Below are 13,571 nucleotides of genomic sequence, written 5' to 3' on the forward strand. Positions count from 1 at the left end.
ACCCCCACTAATCCTTATTCACTTTTGGAAAGAATAAAATCACGGTAATGATTCAATGCACTGGTTTATCTTCTTCTTCTTCGAGTGCGTAATTGCTGGCAGGCTCGGAAATATCTGTATTCCACTCGAAATCAACTATACGTCGCTGCCTTAACATATGTATACACACAAAATAACAGCCCTCATAGCCAGAGACAGACTTATTATTACATCGTTTTTTCCTCAAGTTTTAACGCGGATTGAATGTGTTGGGGGAAAGGATGAACCTGCACGTTACGCCACGTCCTGTAAACAATTTACACCACCGCCATTATACTCCTGTGTAAGAGACAGAGGCAACAAAACATCTCAACCAGGAATTGAACTGAGAACATCTGGATCTCCTCAGTGTAGATGCATTTTGTTCAGAGTTTTACTCTATAGTTTTTTCTATAATTTACATTTTCTTAATTGCTGTGCTTTACTCTTTGGTTCTTTCGGTAAAGTCATGTAGGTAGAAAAATACAATAAAATAAAAATATCATATATCACGACGTTTCAATCGCAACACAAGCGTCGTCCTCAGGCAGAAACAAAATAACCCAGCAGTGGAACTGCTGAACCAGGAAGAACACAGTGAGAGAGCTGTTACAACAAGACGTTATATATGTGGCGAAGGGCAAGCAGGCGGGGTCTGAGCTGGAAAGGAATTCCATCCCCGCACGCAAGCACGTCAGTTGTGTTAATGGGGGAGATTAGGGAGAGAGAGATTAGGGAGAGAGATTAGTATGAAATGAGCTTCCGTCGCCGCATAAGAGTATCGTCCCCGCATATGCGCACAACAGCAGTGTTAATGAGAGAAATAGCACTATGTTGACGGGAGGGATTGGGCAGAGAGATTAGGGGGTTTAACAAGTTAATGTGATGTCTATGTGTAACACAAGCTGTGTCGCTGCCAACTGCGCTGTGAGAGGCAAGCGCGTCAACGCAAGAGATCCACCGCAACGGTGGTCGCGCCAGTGAGACACACAGCCCATCACACAGCCAGAACCATCGATACATCGAGGCTAAGGGAGCAAAGGTGGCCATGTTAGTGAGACTCCAGCCCGTTAATGCAGAGGCACCTAACAGGGCAATGCAACTCAGAGAGTCGAAGATAACAGCCAAAAGGCAGGGAAGGATGGAAGCACCACAGCAAGTTACGACTTTGCTTGGTTTATGACGTCCTTCCAATGATTGCTCAGCTTATACCCATCTTCTCAATTGAAATTATCTCTTTGTTTATATATCTGGATGGCTTCATGGATAAATCTTTGATGGTAGCCCGAAGATTTGCAGAGTACCTCGGTCTCGAAAAAAAACAATATCGTGCGAGCCCACTGCGTTATAACAATGATCAGCCACTGCAGAGGTATTGGTTCTGCCGTGTTTCAAATCTGCCTTGTGTTCATGAACACGGTCCGAGACATGTCGTTTCGTTTCCCCAATGTAACTGCATCTCCGACCAGCTAGGTGGCGCTGGTCGGAAATGCAGTGAGCCCTATGGTGTAGTGTTTTGATGAGGGAGTTCTTCTGGGCCGGATGGTGGTGGGAATCAGACTTTAGATAGGAATCCGTGTGGGTGGCTTTCCTGGAGATGGAATGTCCCAACGAGCCATCAGGCCTCTTCTTTTGTAATCGGAATCATAATATGTATTGATAACGGAGGAATCCGATAATCTATAAAGCTCTTTTTCACAGATGTCCAGTCGGGGTGGGTCAGAACGTTTGTTGGTGACCTAAGTCTTGTAAATAATACTCTTCTGTTCTGTTGAGTTTTCACCTGATGAAAACAGCTAAAGTTGAAGGCAGTTGTTTAAGAGCAAAAATAAAACACACTCTTTAACTCATTACATATTATTAGAATTCTCTTTTTGCAAGATAGACACTTTATCACCAAGGCCCTTGCATTATGAAGTAAAGGAAAATGGAATGTTGAAAATTATTTAAATTCAGAGCAACCCTTGTTTACGTGTAGCTACAGACTTTACAACATTAAAATGATTAAAAACAACAACGCCTAAAAGGCTGACACAATTCTAAATATAGTGGTAATAACAGTGTTACATCGTATTTAACGTGAAAATTAATACATAAAATAATCCGCGGTTTGTATGTTATAATATTTCACAGTTAGTGTGTTTAATTTAAAAAGGATACGTTTTTTTCAGGCATCAAAATGCAATTCAGTGTACACGTAATCTTTAACTCGCTGAAAAACCGGTACAAGTTTTATAATTTAAATACCAGAGTGGGCCCTCTCTTATCCAACTGATAACTTTGTCGTGTATGTCATTAGCAACAATGCTCACTATGTCTCCATTTTTTTCTTGCACACATTATCAACCAGATGGAAGATTGCATGGCTAAAATCTACACCATGCGCCCCCAGAGAGCTCAGTAATTCTGCTTCAGCATCTCGTCGTGTTGTGTAGTTGGCATGGAGTGCTTATGCGTAATAGTCTGTTAAAGCTTTAGTTAAATTTAGCAATCTAGGTTAATTGTTAGATTTTGTTTTACAATTTGTATTTCGTTGTAAATCGTTTTTGTTATATTTAGTCGTGGTTATTTTTGTTATTATATTGAATAGCACTGTCTTCATTTTACACTTGTCTTTTTCACCCAATGTTATATTATCCATATTGTTTACTTATAATTTTACCAAGCACGTTGAACAACCGACTCTAAATTTGTAATATATTAATGCTCTATTATAGCTTGGAGTCGCTCTTTTTCTGCGCCTCTTCGTGTTTGCCTGGACGACGCAACAATGAGATCAACTGTGCTACTGCTTCTCTCGGTATCTTGTCCATTGGTTGCCTGCGCACCGGCCTCTAGTAACTCGAGTACCTTTAGTGCCTCTACTATCTCCACTAACGCCAGTGCCCTGAACAGTAGCGCGTGCCTTGAGTGGGAAGAGAGTCAGCACGGACTCTTCCAGTTCGCCAACACTGCCTTCTTGGTTGCCTATTTAATTCCAGCCACGCTCTCCTGCCATATCCTGCTGTTTCGAGGACTTATGATATTGGGTGAGTACTAAAAGCCTCAATTGAATGTAAAAAAAGTGTTTTAACTGCATTTGATACTATTGTGGAAAACTACTGTTGCATAAGAAATGTTGGATTCACCAATTACTCTGTTTAAAAATGATGTAGATGATGTATGTACGTCTGTGCATGCTTAGAGAGCAATGGAAGGGCAGTTTAGCACTCAGTTCGTTCCTCGACCACGCACAGCAGTAGAAAGTGCTGGTCCTGGTCCTTTCCTCGGTCATCTCATCCTTAAATGAGTACCAAGTATTGTGTGCGATCAGCACTGGGGAGACAAAGGAAGCCGGGCATGGCATTGGCCACGCCACCCCCCATGTGGTATGCCGACACAACTAATGTAGATGCTAGTGAACGGCACATGCCCCTCCATGATCGAGAAGTTTGAATCTGGATATCTTTTTTTACTTGAGTATCAAAATAACATGGTCGTCAGCAAGCTCATCACTGATCCATTTTTCTGTCGGGTAATGGTTTCATCCTTGAGAACAATGTTCATTTTACTGGGAAATTAGCATCTGCTATAAAGTGACCATTAAATACCCCGTGACATCGTTTCATTGGACTGGAACTGTGGAGCAGCACTACAAATCTGGCAACCACGGCTAACATCAGTGACGAGTAATATCTCAACTGGTCCTGCACCCACCCAATTTACCAACCCACAGAGATCCCTGTTATGAAGTATGGGCAATGCTAATGACACAGCATGGGGAGGCCTTCATCCAGGAGTGAATTGACAAAAGGCTTTAAATTATTCTTATTTTTGTGTTATTCACTCAACTAGGCAATTGCCTGAAACTTTACCTATATTTGATTTCATTCTAGAATTTGTTAATAACGTTTTACATAGATTTCTAAAAAAAAACAGTATCAGACATTATTTTCATGTTCACAACGTACCAAATATCTGATAATTATCAGCTATTTGGTATACAATGGAATAGTATATCAGGCATCTTTGACCCTTATATATACATATAACATTATTTGAGAAGTAATTTATGATATAGTATTTACTTATATTTTAAGTATATATGGGTTTGAAAGGGCTGCACATAATATTCCAAACCACTTTATGAAGACGTTTCCTGCCCCTCATGCATGCAGTATATTTCTGTAAACTCCACATACTCAAGATTGTAAGATATTAATGAATAAATAGGCTTTGCACCAAAAGGTTAAATACATACGCTTGCAGTTGCATACAGTCTAGTTTCCGTAAATGATTTGGGCAGTTTAATTCAATTCAATATAATGCCTTTCAAGTGGGTGAGAAACAATAGGGATGTATTATTTATATTAAGAATGCCATCTGAGAGGTCAAAGTCACGTAGTCCACGTCACGGTGTATTCTTGCTTTCACGAGCATCGGTGCTCATTTGTTTTGGCGAACTTTAGCTATACAGCAGCAGTGGAACTTGCACATTTCTACGACATGGCCTCTTTATTCGCACGAGAACCACTGTTGACTTTTGCCAAACCAAAGTGGTGTTAATTTTATCAGCCTCGAAAGGATGAGGTGTAGAATCAACTCCTGACGGGATTTGAACTCGCGACCTTCCAATTGCAAGTGATCTGCAGCAGAGCCACCTGGTCAGGTTTGGGTACACAGCGACATCGTTTAGTTATTTGATTGCAGACACATTTAAAAAAACAATGGGATTTGGTGATTGTTATGAGGTCACAAGGCCTTAGCATCCACTGTGCAGTAGCGTTCTTGCTATGCTAAATCTCTGTGGAACTTAACATGCAGCTATGAGAATTTAACAGATACATTTTTCTCACGAGACTACTGGACTATTCAGCTGTCGAATGCAAGTGTGTTTTAGGTTATGTGAAAATGGCCTCCTTTCACAAATACTTTAACATCAATTTATGGCAATTGAACTTCAAGCATTTCAATGTTCTGTCTTCCAGGTTGCATCTTTTGGATCCTGTGGGCCACTTTGTATCAGTGTGCCTACGGCATTGGAGTGTGGGGTCTGGTTTTCCTCATTATTTGTGCTGCCCATGCAGCCCTGCTGCTTTATAACATGCGTCTGGTAAGTGGTAAAGACGCACTTTTGCATTATAAGACAAAGAGCACGGTGTAACACCTTCAGTCAAATGAAGCGACAGCATTGTGCCCTCACACTTCCATATCCTTCAAAAGTTTGCTCGTTTAAAAGTGGCCGAGTGGCTCAAGGGGTTGACAAGAGTGTTAGAGTGCTGAGTTCTGAGGTCAACTGAGTATAATAAAGATTTGATGGACTTAGCCTGTCCACCAATGAATATGGCACATTATCTTTTTTCACCTGAAGACGATTGCTTGTGTTGCGATCGAAACGTCGTGATTTATTTTATTTTATTATTTTCCTATCTACGTGACTTTGCTGAAAGACCCAAAGAGTATTTTTTTAAATCTAATTATAGGTATGTTATGAAGATAGTTTCCATGGCATTTAACATTTGCTTCACGTAGCGGAGAAGGAGCCTCATGAAGTAATTTCACAAGTCAGTCCGTCATGTAATTATATCATCTTCTGGGGCAATTCTCTGTGACAAGGTGTTGCAACGCTCACTTGCCTCATTTGCGGCATTGTGTTGGCTAGAGTTCTAGCACTCTGTGCTGGGCCCAGGAGTCCAAGTTCCCATGGCAACCCATCTGGTCCTAACTGATCCCGTGGTAGCTTCGGTCCTGGGCCTTTTTACTGGCTTATCGATCCATGCTGCACGTTAAGAGCTCGACTGACTCGAGAATCGCTTGTGACCTCCACGATGTAATTTCCAACAATTTGGTGCAGCTTTATTGGCAATTGAGGGAAGACGATGATGATTATTTGAACTGAGGTGAGGATCTCTCAGCTGGGAACTTTACTGCACTACGTTACATCTTACCCATGTACATACACAAATATATGTACGTGTATAACGATTATTTGTCAATCCACTGCCGGATGAAGGCCTTGCCGTACAGTGCGGGGTCATGAGGGATGTTTGACCAGACTTTAGCACGCTTGTCAGTACGATGTGGCCGTCTGGAACGCTATTTCGGCCGTCTGGAATGCCCTTCGTTCCGCTATTTGGAAGTCATTGGCGCGATGCACTTTTACATCTAGATTGAAAAATAATTTTTTTAAAACTACTTTTTGTGTGTTAGTTTGTTGTCCTTCCTCCACACCTCCGATTAGTCCGGTTGGCTACATATGGTGCGACAGAAGTTCAACTTACAGTACATACAAGGCGAGAGCATATAGACGTCGGAGCATAGTAGAGTACGACAATGGATTTTTAAACACTGCACCGTTGGCAATATATTCCTGCAGGAGCCCAAGTCACCCATGGAATGCCTGGTGGTTGTCCATCCAAGCACTATTCAGGCTCAAGCATGCTGAGCTTCTGAGATTTTATGAGTTCAGGCACATTCCGTGTGATTTGGTCATATCCATGAAATAGCTTTAAAGAAACACTGTCACTGCTTTACATTGTAAAAACATAACAAAATCTATTTAATTTAAATTTATATATATAATACATGCATGCTGAGGTTTTTTTTACCAAAAATTATTGGTATTATTTAATTAATAATTACCAATTTCATACTCTTTCTTTCTTTCGGTAAAGTCACGTAGGTATAAAATAAAATAAATTAAATCACGACGTTTCGGGCACAACACAAGCGTCCGTCATCAGGTGGGACAACCACAGCAAGAAACAATTGCTGAAGTTTCTTGCTGTGGTTGTCCCACCTTATGACGGACGCTTGTGTTGCGCCCGAAACGACGTGATTTAATTTACTTAAATTTCTACCTACGTGACTTTACCGAAAGAACCAAAGAGTAGGGATCCCTGCAGTCACGAAAACTTCAAATCTAAATTGCCAATTTCATTGAGACGTTTTGTAAATCTGGCCTTGCCTCGAACAGACAGCGCCGGACACCCTCCAGCGCCTGCAATCAAGCAGATGGCGCAGTCTGTGTCATTGTTCCTCGAACACATTTAACCATGGAGGCTGAATCCCAGTGCCCTGAAACGTTGGATGTGGAAAGTAAGATCTCTGCCATATGACCCCCCCGCAGGCTGTCAATAAAGAAGACACATGTCGACTTCACTGGGCATGCCAAACCGTCACGCTATGCTGAGTTAATCGGTGACAAATTCACCAGCAGAGACACCCTGATTTATCCAGTGTCCACATGTCTAAGGAAGTAACTGAACAGTAGTGACATTCTGGATTGTGCTTTGTAAATCTATACATTTATCGTGAGCATGAGCACAATGACAACTAATTATTAATCGTAATTATTAAGCATATACTCTTTGGTTCTTTCGCTAAAGTATTAAGCATATGTTGTTAACATCAAGGTTGCTGAGCATAGGGTCAAAGGTCCACACTTCCAAACGAGGAGCAAAAAACAGCACTAAAGTTGTAACAGAGAAGCGTTCATGTGTCTCGAATTGAGCAAGGCTATACAAAGCTGGTAAAAAAAGGCGATGGCAGAGAATTCGAAAGTGGTCAGTAAGTGGGTGAGTGTTTTGTTGCGGCCTAAATGCGCACCTAGCCTGGAACAAGCGCTGTGGTGACGTCACCACCAATTAATGGTGAATGGGGGTTGTTGTGGCAGTGTGGTGGTTGAACACAGCATGGATGAGACCAAAGACTCTGGAGACTGAATCCTCAACATGAGTGGATAAATAAATGAGTGAACTTCATGGGAACTTCAAATTGGAGTTATGCAATGATAGAAGCAAAAAGAGACGTATCTTTGGGACTTTTTTGGCAGTATCCAAATTGATGAAAAATAAGAATCGTTTTACCCTTGCTGGCAATAAAACAGCCTAACAGGTGTTAAGATGTTCAAACGCTAAATAGATACCTTATGCAGGGCATCAAGTCTGCATTCGCCACACATACTTGTGACGAAAATATGCAACCTATCATGCTCTAATAATATATGGCATTGTTTTTGAAACTGATTGGCCTACACCAGAGACAGCCTTCTTTATGGCTTAGTCTCACCAGTGTGAGACCAGAGAACGCCAAAAGGAGAACAGCACAAAGACAATGCAAGTATCAGAACACTTATAGCTCGGGTCGAGCAGTTATATAAGAAAAGGTTTTACCCATATGGAAATAAAAATAGGTGATACATTGTTCAAACACCAACAATATACCTTTTGCAAGGTATCAAGTCTGCATTAGCCACACATACTTGTGGCAAAAAAAACATGCAAACAAACGTATTTTGACCTGCACTGTGGTGTTGCATGCAGGTGGATTGTTAAGTGTGGCAGGATTGTGGGAGGTAGTGACCACCTGAGGGAGACCTTCATGCGGCAGTGGATTGACAATGGCTAATCACGATGAAAGGCCCACTGAGGTATAGTAGCTCTGCTTCAGAGGCGACCTGGCCACAAATGATAGCTCAACGAAGTGGCTTATATTCAAAGAATATTAATTCCTGCAGTCATGAAAGCTTTAAGTCAATAAGTGGCTTATCATGTGGACATTTCTCGCAACCAATTACTCTAAATGCACATTTCTAAATGTGGAGGGGGAAAAAATGGAGGACCCAGAGGAAAAATCCACGTGATCACAGGGAGAGAGAACACACAAACTACAGATATACAGCAGGCGTCTGAGTCGGGATCGAACTCCATACCAGGCAAGGGAGTTAACATCTTATATTTTTGGGTCTTTCGGTAAAGTCATGTCGATAAGTTCAAAGAGATAAGAAATAACCCATTGGGGTACCTTCAACTTGTTTGTAGAATGTTCCATTCCAGGTGAAGTAAGTGTTGGTGAGGCATTGTCTCACCAGGGCCGGTACATCAGGAATCAGTCCTTGTTGGACCAAATCTTCAATGATTGCAATGGTGTTAAGCACAGAAACTTTGGTAAATAAAGAGACCACATTGAAACTAACGAGCAAATCACCTGGAGATCGTGAGATGTTCTTAATTAACAATACCAAGCGAGTTGAGTTGAGTACAGCTGAGGTGGTCTTTCCAGTGAATGGTTGTAATGTCTCAGACAGGAATCGGGCCAATTTGTAGATGGGTGAGTCAATGGTGGAGACGATAGGACGAAGGGGTGTCCCTTCTTTATGGATTTTTGGTAATCCATACAATTTTGGTGGTCTAGCAGCAGAGGGTTTTAAGGAAACCGCTTGGTTGGTTCGATCAAAGATGTCGAATCAGTGATGATATTGTTGGTTTTCGTAACAAGGCGGTTGGTGGGATCTCTTTAAATGTTGGTATAGCTACCATCATTAAGTAGGTCCTGAATTGTGTTATTGTTTGTGGGTTTGTCCATGCTGACTGTGGCATTGCCCCTGTCGGCTGAGAGGATGACAATGTGATCTCTCTTTTTAAATTGAGAAAGCTCAAAGTGCTCATCTTTACTGATGTTGCTAATAGGTGTCTTAGCGTTTTTGAGGATTGCAGCGATTCCCGATCTTGCCACATCTGCAGTAATGTGTCCCAAACCCCTAAGGGCTATGTCGACCTGGGCAATGATATCATCAACTGAGATGTCTTTAGGGGTGACTGCGAAATTCAACCCTTTGGCTAGAACCAATTTTAGGTTGTCTGAAATTAGACTGTGCTTGACACCATTGCACTCATTGAAGATTTGGTCCAACAAGGACTGAATCCTGATGTACCGGCCCTGGTGAGACACTGCCTCACCAACACTTACTTCACCTGGAATCGAACATTCGACAAACAAGTTGAAGATACCCCAATGGGTTCTCCCTTGACTCTTTAAACCTATCTACATGACTTTACCGAAAGACCCAAGAATATTAATTCCTGCAGTCACGAAGTCAAGGAGTTAACATCTCACCACCGTGGCGAGTGATGATAATAGCTTGTTTTTTGTTTTGTTTTCAAGGTAAAGCTGCCCCCAGAGCTGAGTGACTTGTACGTTGAGCTGTTCGCACCTCTCAACGTGCCCAGAGAGGTGTTCCGCTCAGTGGTGTCTCAGTACTGCATGATAGAGACGAGACGCAGGGGCGAGGTGTACGCCCTTGAGAACAAAACCCCCATCGACAGAAGGCTCAGCATTTTACTCAAGGGAAAGTGAGTGCCCTCTTCTCCATAATAACCACTTTGTGTAGTTGTATCCACATATATATGTATCAATGTATTATTCTATCTAAATGCTTAACACATTCTACCTATATTTTTTATTAGCCATTTGTCAATCTAATAAATGTCTCGCTTTAAATATTTTCTCCCTGGACTTGATATTACGTAGATATAATTAGCCTCATTCAAGTGTTGCGGCAAAAATGTATCCAGCTGGTGGGCAGGAAATTGCCATATTTGAATGATTTTTTTTCTTCAGTTTTTCACAAAAAAAGGCAAAAAAGTTGGTTCACGAAACAATCCCCATTGAATCTCTGAACGCTCTCATCTCATATAGTCAAACAAAGGAGACTTAATTGTTTCGACTTAACGCTTCGGCCAGCGTCTGGAATAGTCAGCCACTGGAGCGATGCACTTTTTAATCATCTAGATTGAAAACTAATATGTTTAAAACTGATTTTTGTGTTTAGTTCGTTGTCCTTCCTCTGCACCTCCGAATAGCACGGTTGGCTACGTATGTTGCGAAAGAAGCTCAACATACATCATACATGAACTTGTAAACCTGAATTGAAAACGAATTTCCTTACAACTGCTTTTTGTATTTAGTTTGTTTTCCTTCCCCCACCTCCAATTAGCACGGTTGGCTACGTACGTTGCAAAAGAAGTTTAACATACATACATGAACTTTTAAATCTGAATTGAAAACGAATTTCTTTACAACTGCTTTTTGTATTTAGTTTGTTATCCTTCCCTCCACCTCCGATTAGCACGGTTGGCTTTGTACGTTGCGAAATAAGTTCAACATATACACGTATGTACATGCTGTCTTGCGCGAATGGTTTGTTTCAGAATGAAGGTGACTTGCCAAGGACGCTTTTTACATTTTATTTACCCAAACGCATTCATCGATTCAGTGGAATACCGGATGATGGAGACACAAAAAGGGGGCAGGTCTCAGGTGATACCTTCAAAACATTTCTCATGTTCGCGGAGTGCACTTTACAGGGCGAATTGTCAGTCAAGTTGCCCTTTATGGATGACAGGTCGCAGACACAGCTGTAACACTAATTATAGGTCTCGAGGCATATATATATAACAGCTTCATGGAAAGTAGACCTTGAAGTGAAGTGGTCAAGTTTTGAAAAATTATTGTTTTTCTTCTTCTTCCATTCCGCGAAAATGGCACACAGACGCACTTGTTGTTAAACCTTGGCACCGCGGCATTTCCTGTCAATGTTTCGTCAATTAGGAGAAACTCCTCCTCATACGCTGCTTTTGATATCCACACGGTTGACTTTCTTTCAACTCTAGACTAGAGAGCTGCCTCTTATTATACATTAGCATATTTTACATCAACCTCTACACATTCACACATACATAATAGACTTTTTTTATGAGACGCTCATAGGATCTAACCTAAACAACTCTATTATGGATAATATTGGTCGTGAAAGCCTACGTGTTAAACATAAATACGTACATTCACACATTTCAAGGTGCTCGTACCATGTGTGTGGATGTAAGTGGAAGCCACCTTTATTGAGCATGAAAAGCAGATCAACAGGCGGGTTTCTTATGATAAGCTGGCTCTCGCGACGATGGGATTGTGGAATTTCTACAAATGGCTTCGGGCCATCAACACATCTGAGTGCTTCCCAAATGCTTGTAGGAGTAGGAAGACGCTGACATTGTTGACCCTGCAGTCAGTGAAAGTAGAAGAGGCTGCTGCAATGAGATGGCCATCGATGTAAGAATTTGTGGATGCGCAAATTTACTGATACCAAGCGTGGGATATCTGCCGGCTTGTTCTTTCTGAACAATGAATCCACAATTGCCCGTGGGTCTGAATACTATACGACATGATCTAGCGTGCGAAAGCCCTTTTGACCTATAACACGAAAAACACCCTCCCTGAAGGGACACACTGAATGTGACCTCCTTGTCGCTGTCGTGACATCTCATTTCTTTGCAAAATCCCTTCGAGAATAAAAAACAATTCATTTTTTTTGCGTTCCCCATTTTCCCCATGCTCGCCACCGCCTTCAACGGAAACGATGTTGCTGGAAATGAAATCTGTCATGCTCAAAATGTCGGATGTCTGTCTAGCCATGTTGGACAACTAATTATAGCGCCGCAGAATGCAACCGGCATGCACACAGACGCTTCCACAGCATAGAGGGTCAAAACATGCCTAGGATGTTTTTTTTGTATTGCCTTGGACAAGCAATGCCAAGAATTAACAATGGGGGTTGTGTTTGCCGCAAGAAGTCAAAGATGGCTGTAATTGTTATGTCACAGTCCCCTGTGTGCTGGACCGTGAATGCGTAGGCTCGCTAACGGTGACCGGTCTCAGCGGCCCAATTAAGGGAAACGGAGGGAGGCACATGGCTCCCTTTACCACGGTCGCATTAATATTCATAGCAAGAGTTATTGAACACTCTTCAGTGCAATGCAATGAATGACCGTTTTCCAATTTATGATAAATGAAGCAATCTTAGTCTGGTAATGCCTAAATGTGCGAATATTCGATTTACGAAGTTTCAGTTAAACGAACTCTAGATGTATTACCATTCATTTTAATGAGGGGGAAAATATGAGTAGAATAATATGCAAAAATAAATACTAATTAAATAACGTTTGGGCATGTAAATCTTCGGTATTGTGTACATAAGAAGAATATGCTTCTTTACTTTGTCAGTTTTGTATTTATATTAATACCGTACAGTGTAAAATAGAATATTATTTACAATATGAATTGCCTTTTTGTACAATATAAATGGTAAGTTATTAAGTGTTTATAGTATGAAATAGCAAGTTACGAAGGCTGGGAGTTCATTCTCATAGTACTAATGTTGTAAGTGATTCAATATATACGAACGAAGCTCCAGGAACACATTGTGTCGTTAAACCCGCCACCACCCGACATAGCCAATTAGTAAGGTTTGTCACGTAAACAAAAAATCCCAATTAATTACTAGCTCAACACATCGGAGTGTTGGAGAGTAAGCACACAGCATTTACAATTCGAGTGCGACGTTTCACTGGTGATTACAAATAGCTACATTTGTTACAGTTGCTGCTGTTTTTAGAGCTTGCATCGTTTGAAGTGGCGTTTCTAATGGTAGGGGCTTCATAACAGCTGAGGTTTTGTATTTGGTTGCTGATTAATATCCATCTATACGTGAGGATATTTACCCTGATTTCCCGTCTGTTTGGGAAGCAAAAGGTCCCGTGGTGCATTTTACAACATGATGCAATTACCCGCCAGTGTCATCGCCAAATGAATCATTTGCCAAAGCCATTATCCCCAAAACGAATAGGGCTTCCTCATCAACAAGTTGTGTGATGCAGCATAAAATCTGTGAAAAAGAGCTTCATGGCTCATCGGATTCCTCCAGCATAAAGATTTAGATTATCATAAAATATAACAGC

At 41.3% G+C, this 13,571-nt stretch overlaps 1 protein-coding gene across 1 annotated transcript in view; it reads left to right on the forward strand.

The window, feature by feature from the left end:
• The first annotated feature begins 1,662 nt into the window (after positions 1–1,662).
• LOC144728662 (popeye domain-containing protein 1-like) overlaps positions 1,663–13,571 on the forward strand; it is a 34,594-nt gene continuing 22,685 nt past the window's right edge. The window contains exons 1-4 of the mRNA XM_078608246.1: positions 1,663–3,047; positions 4,986–5,110; positions 9,943–10,130; positions 10,989–11,097. Coding sequence (XP_078464372.1) covers positions 2,789–3,047; positions 4,986–5,110; positions 9,943–10,130; positions 10,989–11,097 — 681 coding nt within the window. The 5' untranslated portion in view covers positions 1,663–2,788. The remainder of the gene's footprint in view (positions 3,048–4,985; positions 5,111–9,942; positions 10,131–10,988; positions 11,098–13,571) is intronic.

This window comes from Lampetra planeri, chromosome 29, assembly GCF_965212315.1.
Source record: "Lampetra planeri chromosome 29, kcLamPlan1.2.h2, whole genome shotgun sequence".
NCBI classification, from domain to species: domain Eukaryota; kingdom Metazoa; phylum Chordata; class Hyperoartia; order Petromyzontiformes; family Petromyzontidae; genus Lampetra; species Lampetra planeri.